At 37.1% G+C, this 18,946-nt stretch overlaps 1 protein-coding gene across 1 annotated transcript; it reads left to right on the top strand.

The window, feature by feature from the left end:
• Window positions 1–558: 558 nt before the first annotated feature.
• Window positions 559–12,153, top strand: kbtbd2 (kelch repeat and BTB (POZ) domain containing 2). The gene is made up of 4 exons (XM_051124597.1): window positions 559–1,109; window positions 3,712–4,121; window positions 5,688–5,853; window positions 7,481–12,153. The coding sequence occupies exons 2-4, from the start codon at window positions 3,949–3,951 to the stop codon at window positions 9,035–9,037; spliced, it is 1,896 nt and encodes a 631-aa protein (XP_050980554.1). The 5' UTR covers window positions 559–1,109; window positions 3,712–3,948; the 3' UTR covers window positions 9,038–12,153.
• Window positions 12,154–18,946: the final 6,793 nt, after the last annotated feature.

Raw genomic sequence — 18,946 nt, 5'->3', positions numbered from 1 at the left:
TTGTGATTGCAGTTGTTTCTACGAATTCCAGCTATCCATTGCTTGTTTTGTGTAGCTTTCGACAGTCTATCAAAACAGGCTAGCTTCCATTTGTTTTTACGTATTTGTACAGTCAACAACACTAATCACATTTTAAACGTACTTTCGTGGCGTTTTGAACATTAACACTTTTATTTGTTTCGCACTTTTTTTAATTGGACATTAAGCAGCTTTACATAAAATATTGCACTAATAATGTGAAATATTGTCGTTCAGTTATTATTACTTAATTATATTTATTACTTAAATTATTGCTACACATGAACCCTAGCAAGCCAAATGTGACTATTAAATATGTCATTATATAATTTACGTAGGCCTAAATATATTAGATTTTAAATTAGCTTTGGTAGACAATGTATAAAGCTGAAGGATACTGATCGCATGGTAAAATGTCATGGATATAGACGACAATGTTTTTATTTGCATAATTTAACGTTACTTTCATTTGTATTCCTCTGATGAATTTCGTCAGATCATCCTGCGGGCCAGGGGGAAGGAGCCTGTTCCCGCCCCCTTCCGTGAACACGAAAGACGTTGGTTTCTTTTCTACCGGTTTTATTCTCGAGCTGCTAGCATGCAGTTAGCTGTCCTGATCGAAGCAACTTCTTAAATTAGGCTTCCGTAGCTCACGCGGTGTCTAAAGGCCTGAATAAGTCACTTCACCGTTGCTTACGTAGTCTGGATGTTTTTAGTGTATGATCGATCTTCTTTGATACATTAATATCGATCTGTTCGATTACAGGAAAGTATTGTTGTTTGTATAAGGGGAACAAGAGCTAGCTAGCTGTATTAGCATGTCAGATTTGCTCATACAGATATATTTAGCTGCATACTGCTATAGCAGTGATCAATGTGTAATATGCGCTTGACTTTATTTTTTTTAATGCTGAAATTATCATCAGGGAGTCAGGGTGTTTGATGTAGGCACATAACGTTAAAGCATCGGGCTTCGATCCGGTTAGGACAGCGCATTTTTAGCAGCCCGCTGTCTGTAAAAAAGCTTCGTCTTTGTGTTGTGGATCCGACAGAAACGCACAGCAGCCGGAGATCCAAGCAGCACATCTGAGGTAAGGTGACCTCTAAACAGGCCTGTTTAACAGTGCAGTGTGGTTATGATCCGGATAACAGCGTCCCTGCTCGGCTCCAGATGTGGGCAACTGTTCACTGAAGCTGAAAATGTTTGCGTATCACAGTTAGATGTTGATCTCTCGTTACAGTACTCAATATTGCAACATGATAATGCCGGGGCAAAACACAAGTAGAAATTAGAATAAGCTATAATCGGTAACTGTATTTTCTTTATAAGTAGTTGTTTCTTCGATGTTTTCCATATATAGAGAAATGTGGATATATGGGTTCATGTGGTGACATTACTGATCTGAGCTAATGAGCTTTCACCGGAAAAGGCTCCTGTCCCGCCAATTTACAAACCTTAATAATGAGAAATGTAGTTGATTTCGACGGTGCACGACTGATGTATTGTGCCTTCAATAGGCTGCGTCTTGCATTCTCATAATTCCCACATGTGCCGAGTTGACGTCTATGGCTATGATGGCCGTGCTGTTTGATGCAGTGGCTGGTTAAACTATACCTGAACAACCCCAGCCCAGAGAAATGTCGTGGTACTATATAGGGCGACCTATTTTTTGATATGGCAACAAACTATACGACGTTTGAAAAAATAAAAACAGGGTATATAATTCTGCTAGTCAGTGTTTGGCAGTAATGTCTTAGCAGTAACACATTACAGTAATATTACTTTCCCCAGCAATGAGTAGGTTTAAAAAATTACAAATAAAATTTGAGTAAAATAGTACAGTTTCTCCATAATATAATTTATTTTAACCTTTTTTTTTTTATTTTAACCAATTTATGTTATGTCTCAGCTCCTACTGGTGAAATCCAACAATTCAGTCATTCACAGATTTCACAGATTTCCTGAATCTGATAATCACAACACCACCATTACCAGTGTGGAAAATGGAAAATAATAATAAATAAATAATAAATAAAAAATAATAATTGCCATTATTTTGATTTTGTCGGAAAAAGATAACAAAAATATTGTCAAATGTAAATTGTTTTACTTTATTTTTACTTTTTAAAATTATTTTACATATATATAATTTTAAATTCTGGCCTTACGTAGCTTGCCCATCCACCTCCCTTTGATCCCAATATACATTTGCCCACGTAATATTAAAAGAATTTTCAGATAACAAATCAAAAATTTTCTTGTAACCTTATGTTAATTGTTTTGAGAACATGAATCATAAAACATATGATTGCGCCTGGGCAGCAGGTGCATTATAGCTGCAATTAGCATCAAGCTACACATGAAAATGAATGAGGTTAACATTTTTACTCAACTTATTGTAAGTCTTCTTAATTTAAAGAACAGAAAAGAAAAAGGAAACATAAAACATGTGGCAGGGCAGTTAAATTGCATTTACATTCTAAGACTTAATTCACGGATCTGTCCAGAAATTCACTAATGCTCATCCGATTGCATAATTTAGTGGAGAATGAAAAGAAAAGATGATACCTTACTACCTTACTTACTATCACTAAGCTGCAAATTAGGCAAATTGAGGGAAAACTAAAATGACTTGCATCATAAACCCTTAAAGGACATGCTACTGAATGTGAATCAGCAAACTTTTTTCACCATCAGAGGCAATTAAGGGGAATAATAAAATTTAAACTAAAATTTGACTTTTGCCTTTTAGCTAACTTTTCAAGGTTGCAATCTCTATATTCAAATTCAGCATTCACACTGATAACACTTTTCCTTCAGTTGCAAGTGGTGGTGTTTAAATTATTAAATACAACTCATTTTAAGTTCATGTCCTGTAATCTGTTATCCAGTTACTATTGTTTTAGATTTTTACTGTGGTATCATATCAAAGTCATAATTTTGATATTATAAAAACACTACCACTAAAGAACCTTAAAATGCAAGATGTTGTTGTGATCTCCACTAATGTCAGGCTGGGACATATCAGTCCTCCTGCTGTTTCTGTTTTGTGAGGATATGTTTTATGTAGCACAATTTCACAAAGGTAAGGTCAGACCATGTAGCATAATTTCACAAAACTAAGGTCAGAGCATTGTGTTTTGTAAGATTTTGAAATTATACAATCTATTTTACATCAAAAACGGCTCATGGTAGTTTGGATTGTGATTAAAGATGGTCATTTTGACAATTGTGTGTGTGTTTGTCCATTCAAGTGTGATAAGGCATGAAAAGAGTATTCAGTTCAGTACTTGCATATTGTCTGTGAGGTGGCTAGAAAACTAAAGAGCACATAAGTACTTGAGTTTTCATACATGTCTTTTTTGCACTTAACTGGTTTAGTTTAAAGACTTAAAAGACTTAAAGCTATACTCCACCTAAAAAAAAAAAACTCTCATTTACTCACCCTCATGCCATCCCATATGTATGTGAATTGCCAAAGGCAAGTAAAAATTGGCGCTGGCGAGTATATGAAAGAGTGTTAATTTATGGTTTAAAGTTTAAAGCAAATAAATGTGGACAGTCATGAATATTAGTGCTGTTATTTTATGTAAAATTATCATTAAATACTTAATTTCACAGTACATCAGGGAGTGGTTCAAGTTCTTCATTGTTTTTTTTGCTGTCTAATGTGGCCATTTTTTTTTCCACAGACACGCTGGACTGCAGGTGTTCTGATGTAAACATCTCCCTCTACCTCACGCCACTTCCTCCCTCAATCCCATCGTCCTCCGAGATAGCTGAACACTGTGGAACTGCTGTAAAAGTTGTGATTCAGCATGATAGAGGAATAACCTTAATTTCAAAGTATTCAGGGAACAGGCCTTTTCAGAAAGGAACTGATAGTCTTTGACATTCAGAAGCTGGTTGAAAACTCATGGGATACAAACATGTCGGAGGTTGGAGAGCGTCGGCAAGTCAACACAGATTATGCCGTTTCTGTGCTGGAACAGCTGAAGTTTTTCTACGAGCAGAAGTTGTTGACTGACATCACTCTGCTGGTGGAGGAAAGCGAGTTTCCCTGCCATAAAATGGTGCTGGCCACCTGCAGCTCTTACTTCAGGTGGGTGGAGCAGGTGTTTGTGAGCACATGAACATTTATCTGAATAATCTATAAACCATTAAAAAATGTATGAAAGTGTGTTACAAAAATGTGAAATTCTCTAAAATTCAGTCTTTATTGGTAATGTCATTTCTAATGACATTGTGTCACAATTATGATTTTTCTATTTACTTCAACTGCTCAGTGCTCTGGTAATTAAAAAAAATATGACAATTTCAGGGGTGGACAAAATTAGCAATTAATCAAAATCGTAATAAAATCTCAATGTAAGCATGCACGATTTTTCCGGCACTCACCTCAAGGTGCGTTTCCACTGGCAAGTGTTTGCAGTTCATTCCTATGAGGGTTGCAGAAAAAGCGTTAAGTGCTCAGCTAACAAATAAGTGAATAATGCCGGGCGGCAGGCAGTCTCCATGAGAAACATCTTTTCTGAGTGTTTAAAATATGCACACATTAAAGTTGTTATACAGTATTTGTCAAAATTAGTTTTCTATTGTAATGTATTTTAAAATGTTTTTCCTGTGATGCAGAGCTGAATTTTCAACATCATTACTTCAGTCTTCAGTGTCACATGATCCTTCATAAATTATTCCAATATGCTGATTTGGTGCCTGAAGAAACGCTGAAGAAACATTTATTATAAATGTTGAAAACATTTGTGCTACTTAATATATAAGCAGAAACCATGATGTGCTACTATTCAAATGTTTGATGTGTGTTTTAATGCAAATCAATGCTTTTATTTAGCAAATATGCATTAAACTGATCAAAAGTGACAGTAAAAACATTTATGATGTTAAAGATTCCATTCACTGTTTTAACCGTTTTAACCAATAACAGAGCAGCAAATCAGCCTATTAGAATGATTTCTAAAGGATCATGTGACACTTACGACTGGAGTGCATCTTTCCAACTGTATTTGTGATGATTATGTTGGCCGTGTGCTGAAAAAAAAAAAAAAAAACACTTCAGGTAGTGGGTTTTGTAACCCTTATTTTGCTGTGCTGTATGTGACTGTATATCAGGTTTCACATAACAAAAAAATACAGTAATTATCTGATCACTGTAATTTTCTAAAGCCGGTAGTACTTGATTTTATGGTGTCCTTGTTACTTGTACATTACATGTACTTGCTGTAGTAATAACAGCAATAAATTATTCATAATTACATGCAACTAACCATAAACCAAACCCTCATCCTAACCATAATCATATAGTAAGTACATGTAGTTAATAAATATTGCTCAGTACTTAAATGTGTAATGACACTGTAACAAGGACACCATAAAAAAACATTTAACACCAGATAATATTTTTGATCCACATACTTGCTCTTGCTATTTTAAGTAGGCTGGAACAAAGATAATTTTGTCAGAACTTCTAGTAAATGTTCTTTTGTTTAGTAGCCTAATGTTTAGGTTTTGTAATTACTAAATCTTTTCCTTTAGAATCAAGAGAAAATTATTAAATTTTTAATCGATGAACCAAGATTTGCCCATAGGGAAAAAGTCATTTTTTCAAGGGTCTTCTTTGTTTTAATCAGTGTTGTTTTTTGTGTTTCTGTAGGGCCATGTTTATGAGTGGGCTCAGTGAGAGCAAACAGACGCATGTTCATCTTAGAAATGTTGACCCCATTACGCTGCAGACCATCATAACCTATGCTTACACCGGTAACTTAGTCATCAACGACACCACTGTGGAACCTCTTTACGAGACGGCCTGTTTTCTTCAGGTTGGAAAGATGTGCACACACCCTTCCACAGGTTAAGGTTAACATGTTAAAAGTACATGAACAGTGCTCTCACACTGACTTGTTTTACCAAGTTTACCACTTGTTTCACTCACAGAACCTATGGGTCACACATTACTGTCACAACATGCCATTGTTGCAGACTTTGAGCGGCACACTCTAGGTCTCTTTTTTTTTTTTTTTTTTTTAAATGTCAAAATGTAATAAAACTACTGGTCATCACAGGGCTTCAGACTGCAACCATTTTTTCTGCTGGTGCGACAAAATTTTGTGAGCAGTCGCACTGGCGCGACCATTGCATTGATCAACTTATAAGCTTTGCCAATTCTGTTTTATATAAGAAACATCAAACGGGAAACGAAAGCGAAACAACATCCCAGTGCTCATTTGAGATACACAGCACGGACCTTTTATCAGCAACACAAACAAACTTGTCCGAGCTCAGAACAGCTTTAACAGACACCGCTACTGCACAGTGCTGCAAGATCTAAGGACATGCATTCAAATTCTGCATAGAATTCTGTTAGTAATGCGTTAATGTATGTCAGAAAACCAAAAGTAGTAATGATAACTATACCATGGTTTTGAAAGTACTTTTCAATGACTTTCAAGCTTTTCACACAACTATTTCCAGCAATTTAAAGCTCTTCAATTTGAATGTTATTTTTAATGGGTTACCAAAGTATACTTTGTGGTAAGCGCTTATGTAAAATTAAAAAACACAATTATAACCAGTGGATGGATGCAGAGGATCACTTATTGGCTTATTAATCATTTTCAAGTTTTTGCTTCATATATTGAAATTATAAAATCACTACTGTAAAATATCAAATCATTCAGAAACCAGATTTTGTCAGTTCTACACTTTTTTTTTTTTTTTTTTTTTTTTTTTTTTTTTTAACTTTCCTTAAACTTGCAATTATAATCACTGAAATTGTTGGTCAGTTTCATATAATACTATAGAAGAATAATGGTACATTTAATAAGAGTAGAATATATAAATTGTCTATAAAAAATTAGATTTTGCATATTACTTTTGTTAATAAGTAAATTTTGTGCTTCCCAACTCAAGCTTAGTGCTTTACTGTCAAATACTGTCAAACATAATATACAAAAACTGAATATGCAACTGCACTTATTAATGCAAAACAATAGTAATTTTATGATTAAATGATCCCCACCACACCATTCCCCAGCACTACCAAATCTGCTCCTGGCACCACCATCTGTAGAACCTAGTGACCACTGACCTCAAATGTTAGTCTGGAGCCCTGTCATTAGCCAGTGAATCACTGATCATAATGAAATTTTGATGACCTATTAGACTGATAATACACAGGACAACTTTTTAATGTTTTTTTTTTTTTTTTTTCAATTTTGCTTGGGAACTCTCCCATTGAGAATGGGTAACACATTTCTGTCTGGATAATTTAGATTGGTCATGAGCCCTGTGTCTCACGTGGTTGCCCATTGACTGCAACTTTGCTTAAAAAGTTGGCTCATGTATTATCAGCCTTAGAAGTGGGCCAGTTAGAAAACCTCTGTATTTACAGTATTGTTACACAGTGTTTATATCTACTTATTTCTGGCCTTATTGTCTTCTTTTCAGGTGGAAGATGTTTTACTGCAGTGTCGAGAATACTTGGTCAAAAAAATCACTGCTGAAAACTGCGTCCGTATGCTAAGCATTGGTGACCTGTTTAGTTGCACAGAATTGAAGCAAAGTGCAAAGCGCATGGTGGAGCACAAATTCCCTGTCGTCTACCGACAGGAGGCTTTCCTGCAGCTCTCGCACGAGCTCCTGCTGGACCTCCTGAGCAGTGATAATCTCAATGTGGAGAAAGAGGAAACGGTACGAGAGGCGGCCATGCTGTGGCTGGAATACAACATGGAAGCACGCTCTCAGTATCTCTCCTCCGTCCTTAGCCAGATTCGAATTGATGCGCTTTCTGAAGTGACCCAACGTGCCTGGTTCCAAGGTCTTCCACCAAACGACAAATCAGTGGTAGTGCAAGGCCTGTACAAGTCTATGCCAAAGTTTTTTAAGCCCAGACTGGGCATGACCAAGGAAGAAATGCTCATTTTTGTAGAGGCTGAACCGCCAGCTGAAAGCCACCCAGTCGTGATAGGTCCACGTCACACAGTGGTCTGTTATAGTCCTCAAGCGGAGAAGGTCTATAAACTGTGTAGCCTGCCTGGAGACTTGCAGAAGGTTGGGACATTGGTCACCCCAGACAATGACGTGTTCATTGCCGGTGGACAGATACCACTGAAGAGCACTCTAGCTACCCACGGCAGCAAAAGTGGCAAGCTGCAGGCCGCCTACTGTTCGGTGGACAGCTTCTACTGGCTGGATGCCCAGCAGAACGCATGGGTGGCCAAAACGCCGATGCTATACGCTCGTACAAAACCATCACTGGTGTATTGTCAGGGTTTCATTTACGCGATTGGCGGTGATAACGTGGGTGGCGAGTTGAATAAGCGCACGGTGGAACGCTACGATTGCGAGCGGGACGAATGGAGCTTGACCAGCCCTCTTCCCTGCGCATGGAGCTGGAGCACAGCAGTAACGGCCCGGGACTGCATTTACGTCATGACACACGACCTCATGTACTGCTACTTCCCTCGAGCTGACACTTGGGTGGAAATGGCCATGCGACAGACTAGTCGCTGCTTTGCTTCAGCAGCTGCGTTAGGAGACCTCATCTTCTATATTGGTGGTCTGCATGTGGTGGGCAACTCCGGATTGCGTCTGCCAACAAGCACTATTGATGGCTCCTCCGTTACGGTAGAGATATACGACGTCAACAAAAACGAATGGCATCTGGCTGCTAACATCCCAGCCAAGCGGTACTCTGACCCCTGCGTGCGTGCCGTGGTGCTACTGAATACGCTATGCATCTTTATACGCGAGACACACCTAAACGAGCGGGCGAAGTATGCTCTCTATCAGTACGACCTGGAGCTTGATTGCTGGTCCTTGCGGCAGCCCGTGTCAGAACGTGTGCTCTGGGACCTCGGCAAAGATTTCCGCTGTGCCGTGGGTAAATTGTACCCATCCTGCCTTGATGAATCTCCCTGGAAGCCACCCACTTACCTCTTCTCTCCTGATGGAGCCGAGGAGTTTGAAGTGGATGAGGACATGGTGTCACTGCCTCATGTATAGTTAATGGCGTCGTCTTTGAAACTAACCTGTAATTTATCCACTGTTCTGGAATAATGCTCTTCTGTTTTGAGAGGAAAGTGAATTAAGCTGATGGACGTCTTCCCTTAAAGCCTAGCGTGCTCATGGAGATCAAACATTTAATTGGAAACTAAAATGTCGAATTCAAATTTGGACCCATCTCCGACACATGCAGTTTTTATCATTCTCATAGCAAGTTTGAGAACGTAAATATTTCATTTCTCTCATGAAGTTTGGCATTCTGTTTTAACAATTTGATGGTGTAAACAAATGATGCGATTAAACCTCCTTTGGTTGAAAATGGCAACTGTACACCCAGAGTTTTTATATTTCTCACTCTTCTTTTGTCCAGTTCATCTTTTAGAAATCAATTGCTCACCTTTCTCCTAAATGTCAGAGGTTCAAAGGGTTGGCAAAATATTTTGTACTGAATGTCATTTGATGTTTTGGTTCGCCGCTGGTTTGGTGACTTGCTTAACTGATGATGATGTTTTCATTGTTGTGTATCTGTATTATCATAGTTCACATGTTCTCTGTGGTCTGTCTGTTGACCCGTCCTGGAAATTACATCCTTTGTCCTCTTATAAGGGTAGGTTTCACACTTAGAACCACAAACACACTAGCGATACCTCAGGGTGCTTTCCAGTCTGGTTTCCTACTCCATTTATTTCTCTCTCTCTCTCTCTCTCTCTCTCTCTCTCTCTCTATATATATATATATATATATATATATATATACAGTGCACAGCATAAATAAGTACACCCCTTCTAAAACTTAACCAATTCAGCAATTACTCTTTACTTAGAATATGTGTTAAGAGATATAATGTGGATATATAATGTTCCAACAAGCCTGCTTGATCAATTACCAAAGAAGAATGTCAAAATTATTCAGCAAAATAAGATTTTCTTATCAAAGTGATAAAATGTATTGCAAAAATGAGTACACCCTCCTGAAATTGACTAAATAAAACAATAATAAAAAAAAGTGTAGGTTTAAGGCTGTTTTTAATCAAAAGGTAAGTATATTAAACCAAAACCCTTAAAGAGAAGTAATTTCCTGACAGTTAAAAGTGTTTTATAGCCTACTGAATCATACTCAGATTTAATGCTGTTAACAATGCAACCACTTGGAAGAGAACAGCCAGGTTACTTATTTCTTAGCGTAAAAGAAGACAGTGGTACAAGGGGAATACCGAATTATTGTTTTAGGTGTGAAAATGTAGCAGAAGTACCACCAACATTCAAAAACAATGGGAATTGTGACACGGCTCCTGAGATAATCAGGTCTTCACTTTAAGTTTTCATTTAGTGAATTTTTAATTAAAAAAAAGCCAGAGAAATACCATGCAAGTGTCTCATAGCCGGCAAAAGCTATGAAAAGAGTGACAGTTTATCTCACAGAGTACGACGCAGCCTGCAGAAGTGTCATACATGGTTGTTGTTATCACTAGAGTTACCTACTGTAGCCAAAGCACAATAAACTCATTTAACCTCTTCCAAAATATAGACTTTTGGGAATCCAAACTCTGGAGACCAAGTCAATCATTTCGGAGTCATAAGCATCCAAAATGCTCTGGTGTTGCTAGAGGAGGAGTACAGTGAGAAGTGAAGGTGTGATGGAGTTGTGCTTTATCAGTGCTGTCATGAATTCACACACCACTGTGTGATGTAATGCAAAAAAACTGAAACTGAAGATGCTCCCCTCATTCCGTGCATTATTGGGCATTTTTTTGCAGTATGACAATGAAGACATTCATTCTCCCAAGGTGAAAATCTTTCAGTGGACATGTATTTCACTCAATCTTTACGCTTGTGAGCGGCTGTGGGAGATTCTGTATAGACAAGCTGAGCAAAACTCCCCATTAAAGACCAGGGCATTTAAGGAGGTCATCCTCCAGGAGTTAAACAGGACAGATGTGAAAATTTGTCATGAACTCATACACTCAGTGCCAAGAAGGCTCATAGCAGTTTACTTGGAGTTATGGAGGACATGTTAAGTACTAGAATATTATACATTTGCTGAATTAAATCTAGGGTGTACTAATTTCTGCAAACCTTCATTTAAACAAAATTAGCTAATTTACTTATTTTACAGAAAATATTGGCATATATTTTGTTGTTTTTAAGTATATGTTTAATACATGTAAATTTTGCCATATTTATATGAATTATATTGGTGATCATTAAGAAAATACATCTTAAAATAGAAAATACATTTTATATTTATTCAGAGGGGGTGTACTCATTTATGCTGTGCACTGTGTATGTATGTGTGTGTACGTATATATATATATATATATATATACACACACACACATATATATATATATATGTACGTATATATATATATATAGTTTGCAGAGGAACCTCTTTTTTTTTGTTGTTGTTTCTTTAGGCATTTTGTCTCCAAGTTCCTGTGTTTGTCCTCGATGAGACAAATACAGGAAATGCCTGCCACAGTATTCATTCTCCATCATGTTCAGATGTATGTATGTTTAGATACTGAAAGTGTGGAACTGAATTGAAACAGGTTAAAAAATAAAATAAATCAAGCTTTACTCTTGAGTCACCATGAAGCATCTTCAAATGGCCCTTAGTTCTTTGCTGCCCTGGATCATAACGTTTGTTCTAATATTATGGTTATTTTTTTACTGGAAAAAAAAAAAATCATTATTTGCTGCTGTGTTTGTGCAATAGTGTGTACAAAGCTGTTCTTTCCTACCAAACTGAACCCTCACTACTATTTGTAAAAACTTTTTATGTTAATAATAATAATAATATTAAGCCTCATTCTGTTTCTTGGGTCATTTAGGTGAGGGTGGTCCAAAAACATCAAGTTCACATGGATGGCTGACAGCAAAAAGTATATGTTCAGTGAAATAATTTATTATTTTAAAAAGAAAGAAACAATAATAGTTCTAAGTGTTTCTTTAACAACTAGGCTATAAACACTATGCAGAAGAGTGGATGTTTGGTCTTCGTTTATCATGTGCATTCATTTATTACTGTGGCAGTAACAAACCTCAAGATGTTGTTTACCTTCAAATTTCAGTGAAGTACAACAGTTGCAAATATTCTTGATAGATAGAAATTGGTCATCAAGATATCTGCAAAATTTTTGCATTACCATGATTGAAATGAGGGGGAAAAAATGCTGCTCTGCCGTTTTTTTTTCTCAGCACAAAAATGTGTTACTCAAGCATGTGTAGCATTCATGGTGACGGTGGGCTTTTCACACTGTGCTTATCTCTGGGTTATCTTTGTTCTAAACCCCGGTTTTAAACCCAGGTCAAGGTGTTCTTTAGAAGAAGGATTAGTGCTGCTTTTTACCCAGGGTTATGAATCCTTGCTCTGGAGCAGGGCAAGCATCATTTTTGCAACGTTAACCCCGCATTGCGGTGCCAAATGTGTATGTGTGCCAGTGTTAAAATGTTGCGGCTAGATGCTTAGCAACAGACAACCTCATATTCATGTGCTTTGGGCAGTCACGGAAACAATGTGCATTGTATAAACAGTTGTTTCAGCGTTTGTATCAGGAAAAATGTCATTAGTGACAGAAAAAAGTGAATTGGAGTGAAGAGACTGTTTTGCTATTACCTTTATAGTTCAAGAAAAGCTTGATAGTAGTCCGCGATTTAGCCTATCGAGGATACACAATGCATGTTAAACAGGGTTGCGTGCTGCTTTTGTCCTATGACACTGACATCGCAAATAAGAATGTTAGCCCAGGGTTTAGGAATGTACAGTGTGAAATGTCATCTTGAAAGTTGTTAGCCCTGGGTAAATTATGAACAGTGCAAAAATAACCCAGGATTCTGTTTAACTGGGGTTAAGAGGGACCCTGGGTTAACCATTTCAAGTGTTAAAAGCCCTTGCGTAGAGTATATTACTTGCCAGAGAGACAACAAAAAAGTTTGCATGAACAGGTTTTCAGTGTTTCCGTATATTGAGCCCAGAGTTTGACTGCTAACAACTTAACAGCTTGACAGCTGATAATTTGCCAGCATTTCTTCCAGATGTGGCTGAGCTTTTGGCAGTTTTAAAATAGATAATATGTAATTACCTATTTATTAGTGAAGTATTTATAAAGTCTCTTGTTCTAAAAATTGATGGCTGCATTATAAGAGATTATATGCACAGTGGCTTGACAGACATGAACACATGCCTGCCTCCATCAAACAATTATAAAACTGTAGAATACATTAAAAACAAATGTTTTCCAGTTGATTAATCTGATTTCATATCTGATAACATGGATGGCAAATACATCACGTAACCTATTTGTATGAAAAAAAATGTAGAATCCTGGAGTGCAGTTGAATCATATTTAACATGGTTTGCAAATGTAATAAAAATAAACAACTCCCATCTCTTGTTTGTATATCTATTCAGACTCTTTAAATACTTTGGCAGCTACATATCAGGTACAGGCTACATTTTTTAATTATTAGATTAGATAATAAACACTTCAAATATTTATTTTTATAGTTATTTGTTATAATTAAAAATTAATACATGTAAGCAATTAATTAAAATTAATTTTTGATGAAATGTAGCTTCATACATTACTTTATGAGATCTACTACTGCAGAACTTCGCTGTGGGAACTAGGCACTTATCACTGTACTACTCCACTGTACTCCTTCCTTTTCAACACCATATTATCTGAACTTATTGTCTTACGAGAAGTCTTTATTTTTATATACAGGCCTTGGTAAAAGCTAAATGAGTTTATTTGTGTTTGGCTACATTAAGTCTTTTCATGCTCTGAGACACCTGCTTAATATTTCTTTAAAACACTCCCTTTATAATCAGTGAAGCTGTCTATACTGTATGATGAATAAATCTTTTACCCCTTATTTACACTGCACATATCTGCGGCGTATTACAGCTCCCGAATAGTCTAGCCAGTGCTTGTGTTATACCAGCAGCACCACACACGTTTCTGAGGCATCCCAGAGGCGTCTCTCCGCGCTGCTTCGCTAAAGATTAGCGCCCCCTGATAGAACACTCACATCTAGGAGATGTCTATTTGACGTCTGCGATTACATTTGGAAGACGTATTTTTAGTGTTTGCTAATCTGCAATACGTCTATAGGATGTTTCCTATCAGATGTCAAATAGACGTCTATTTTTATAGATTTCTTTAAGATGTTTGTGAATTATAATGTCTGTAAAACTGACATCTTACAGACGTTTCTCAGATGTTTGTACACAGCAGATGCTTTCCGGATCAAGTGATCTTTAACAGACATCTTGCAGACGTACGTGTGCTATCTGAGTCTATTTTTGACGGATAATAATAATAATCGCCTTGCTGTCGTCATAGGCATCAGCAGCAGGCGATATCTCTGACTTTTGTTGATACACAATACTATAGTCTATCGACACAACCCTAGGGTCATTGGTCACACTAGTTGGGGCACCAATTCTCACTACTGACTGATAACTATGACTTTTGCCTCACTAAACTCCCAATTCACTGCTTATTAGTTTTTGAGTTTAGATATGGGATAGGGATCTAAAATATGGTCATGCAGTGTAAGGCATTAATATGTGCTTTATTAGTACTAATAAATAGCCACTATGAATTGGTCAGCTGGTAGGTGGACTCATTTTTGCAACACAACATTTTAATACCTCGATAAGAAAATTTTCTTCATCAAAAACACGCAAATAAACATAGGAAGTGCTCATAATTAACTCAGATTAGCACAAGCTAGAACATGGAGGGACTAAGGAAATGTTTTTTTTTTTTTACAAATAGGATGCAGTCAAATGTTGACGGAAAAGATGCGTTTTCAGCTGCCACTTGGATATTGTTATTCTGGATAGGGGTGGGAAGATCAGTAAGTAACAGTAAATGAAAATGTTCTGGAAAGTGATTTTGTGCCTGTCTGTGGTGGTACCACAAGGCATGTTGAAGTAGGAGGGTGCAGAGCCTGTGGCTGATCTGTATGCAAGCATCACTGTCTTGAATTTGATGTGACCCACAACCGGTAGCCAGTGTAGAGACATAAAACAGCAGCAGAGAGGGTGTTTTTAATTCATTCCTATGGAAGCCTAACTTTATGCTCATGTGTTGAATTGTGGGATTGACAGCAGGTCAGAGAAAATACAGAGAGTGACCAAAAGTTGAGAAACGCTCAACTTTATGCAAATATCAAGAATAAAAAAGCCAGATGCCTGCCATTTGCTGTGAGGAGGAGTAAGTGATGTCAGTGTGTGAGTGTTTAAAAATTTACCGATTAGAAGAATTGCAGTTGTTATAATATTGCATTTTGGATGCTTTTGTTGCAGTTATACAGGCTGGGTTTTCACGTGTTTTTATATCAAAGTTGTATATTTACTTTGGGCAGAGAGGAGTTCTGCTGTTTCAGTGGTCATGCACCATAATGGCGTATTTGCACTGCAGCAGACTGAAGGAAGCCAACTGGGCATTTTCAATTAATTCCTGTGGTTCAGTCACTCTTCATGCATGGATTGTGGTATTGACAGCGGACTAGGGAAAGTGTTTCTCAACTTTAGGCAAATGAGGAGTGCCAAATGCTAGGCGTCAGGTCAGGTAGTGTCGTTCATCACACATACTGAAAAATATGCAGACAGTGCTCTAGTTTCTGATGGATTTATGTAAAACACCGTTTCATGCTTTGCAGGTGAGATATGCAGGTCAAAAAAGAGACTTGCCATTTAAATGACTGCATCAAATTCAATTTACAAAAGTGATTTTATATACATACAGTTGAAGTCAAAAGTTTACATACACCTTGCAGAATCGTAAATGTTAATTACTTTACCAAAACAAGAGGAATCATAATAACCTGAATAAGAAATTTCACATAAAAGACATTTACATATAGTCCAAAAGAAAAAATAATTATTGGATTTATAAAAATGACCCCGTTCAAAAATTTACATACAGTGGGTACGGAAAGTCAGACCCCCTTAAATTTTTCACTCTTTGTTATATTGCAGCCATTTGCTAAAATCATTTAAGTTCATTTTTTTCCTCATTAATGTACACACAGCACCCTATATTGACAGAAAAACACAGAATTGTTGACATTTTTGCAGATTTATTAAAAAAGAAAAACTGAAATATCACATGGTCCTAAGTATTCAGACCCTTTGCTGTGTCACTCATATATTTAACTCAGGTGCTGTCCATTTCTTCTGATCATCCTTGAGATGGTTCTACACCTTCTTTTAAGTCCAGCTGTGTTTGATTATACTGATACCACTTGATTAGGAAAGCCACACACCTGTCTATATAAGACCTTACAGCTCACAGTGCATGTCAGAGCAAATGAGAATCATGAGGTCAAAGGAACTGCCTGAAGAGCTCAGAGACAGAATTGTGGCAAGGCACAGATCTGGCCAAGATTACAAAAAAATTTCTGCTGCACTTAAGGTTCCTAAGAGCACAGTGGCTTCCATAATCCTTAAATGGAAGATGTTTGGGACGACCAGAACCCTTCCTAGAGCTGGCCGTCCGGCCAAACTGAGCTATCGGGGGAGAAGAGCCTTGGTGAGAGAGATAAAGAAGAACCCAAAGATCACTGTGGCTGAGCTCCAGAGATGCAGTTGGGAGATGGGAGAAAGTTGTAGAAAGTCAACCATCACTGCAGCCCTCCACCAGTCGGGGCTTTATGGCAGAGTGGCCCGACGGATGGAGTTTGCTAAAAAACACCTGAAGGACTCCAAGATGGTGAGAAATAGGATTCTCTGGTCTGATGAGACCAAGATAGAACTTTTTGGCCTTAATTCTAAGCGGTATGTGTGGAGAAAACCAGGCACTGCTCATCACCTGTCCAATACAGTCCCAACAGTGAAGCATGGTGGTGGCAGCATCATGCTGTGGGGGTGTTTTTCAGCTGCAGGGACAGGACGACTGGTTGCAATCGAGGGAAAGATGAATAGTACAGGGATATCCTGGACAAAAACCTTCTCCAGAGTGCTCAGGACCTCAGACTGGGCCGAAGGTTTACCTTCCAACAAGACAATGACCCTAAGCACACAGCTAAAATAACGAAGGAGTGGCTTCACAACAACTCTGTGACTGTTCTTGAATGGCCCAGCCAGAGCCCTGACTTAAACCCAATTGAGCATCTCTGGAGAGACCTAAAAATGGCTGTCCACCAACATTTACCATCCAACCTGACAGAACTGGAGAGGATCTGCAAGGAGGAATGGCAGAGGATCCCCAAATCCAGGTGTGAAAAACCTGTTGCATCTTTCACAAAAAGATTCATGGCTGTATTAGATCAAAAGGGTGCTTCTACTAAATACTGAGCAAAGGGTCTGAATACTTAGGACCATGTAATATTTCAGTTTTTCTTTTTTAATAAATCTGCAAAAATGTCAACAATTCTGTGTTTTTCTGTCAATATGGGGTGCTGTGTGTACATTAATGAGGAAAAAAATGAACTTACATGATTTTAGCAAATGGCTGCAATATAAAAAAGAGTGAAAAATTTAAGGGGGTCTGAATACTTTCCGTACCCACTGTACACTTAACTCTTAATAATGTGTTGCAACCTGAATGATCCTCAGCTGTGTTTTTTGTTTAGTGATAGTTGTTCATGAGTCCCTTGTTTGTCCTGAACACTTAAACTGCCTGCTGTTCCTTAGGAAAATCCTTCAGGCCACACAAATTGTTTGGTTTTTCAGCATTTTTGTGTATTTGAACCCTTTCCAACTGACTGTATGATTTTGAGATCCATTTTGTCCTGGGGACAACTTAGGGACTCATATGCAACAATTAAAGAAGGTTCAAACACTCCAGAAGGAAAAACAATGCATTAAGAGCCAGGTGTGTAAACTTTTGAACAGAATATATATATATATATATATATATATATATATATATATATATATATATATATATATATAATTTAAATGTATTACTGCCCTTCAGAAGCTACAGAAGATACTTACATGTTTCCCAGAAGACAAAAAGCCTTGTATTTCCCTCTGGAGCATCAGTGAGCATATGAACCTTCTGTAATAACTGCAGGAGTCCCTCAGATGCCCTCAGTGTGAAAAGATGGATCTCAAAAGTATACAGTTATTGTTGGAAAAGGTTTAAATATACAAAAATGCTGAAAAAACAAAGAATTTGTGGGACCTCAGATTTTTTTCAGGAAGAAAGGAACAGCAGGAAGAACAGCTTAACTGTTCAGGACAAACAAGGGACTTACTAAAAGAAAAAACAAAACAACCACAAAAAAAAAAAAAAAAAAAAAAAAAGTGGATCATTCATGCATGTAAACTTTTAAAATGTCTTTTAGGTAAAATAACATGCATTTTGTATGATCCCTCTTATTTTGGTAAAATAATTAACATTTTGCATATCCTGCACAGTGTATGTAAACTTTTGACTTCAACTCTATAAAGCATATTAAATGCAAGTGTCTACTTCAATGTTTCAATTACTTTCAATAATCAAATGTCAAAATATGGGTGAAATAGTCAATTAAGTGTAACAGATGTTTAGATCTTTACATACATAAAATATGTAAAATGCAAAAATAGAAAGTGATCAAATTAACAAGCAGAAATCAAGAATGAACACATAAGTAACAAACAAGCTTATATATATATCCACTATATATATATATATATATTTTCACAGCATCTCAATTTTATCTTGATCTCTTAATTTTATGCAATCTGAAGGCGGCAAAAGTCTTCGCATTGGCGTAAAATTAATAACAAACAAATACAGAAATAAAATGATTCCAAGCATGATTTCTTAACTTTAATTTGACCGCCTTTCAGTTGCATTAATGTATATAATGACTAGAAAGTTAAGCATTTAGGAAATAGTTATTTGGTCTGACAGTATCACCTAGAGTTTCCATCACAGTATTTGTTTACAATCACACTG

This window comes from Labeo rohita, chromosome 12 (genome assembly GCF_022985175.1).
Source record: "Labeo rohita strain BAU-BD-2019 chromosome 12, IGBB_LRoh.1.0, whole genome shotgun sequence".
NCBI classification, from domain to species: Eukaryota; Metazoa; Chordata; class Actinopteri; order Cypriniformes; family Cyprinidae; genus Labeo; species Labeo rohita.
The sequence above is the reverse complement of the archived record's forward strand: the minus strand, read 5'-3'. Positions and strand labels throughout refer to the sequence as shown.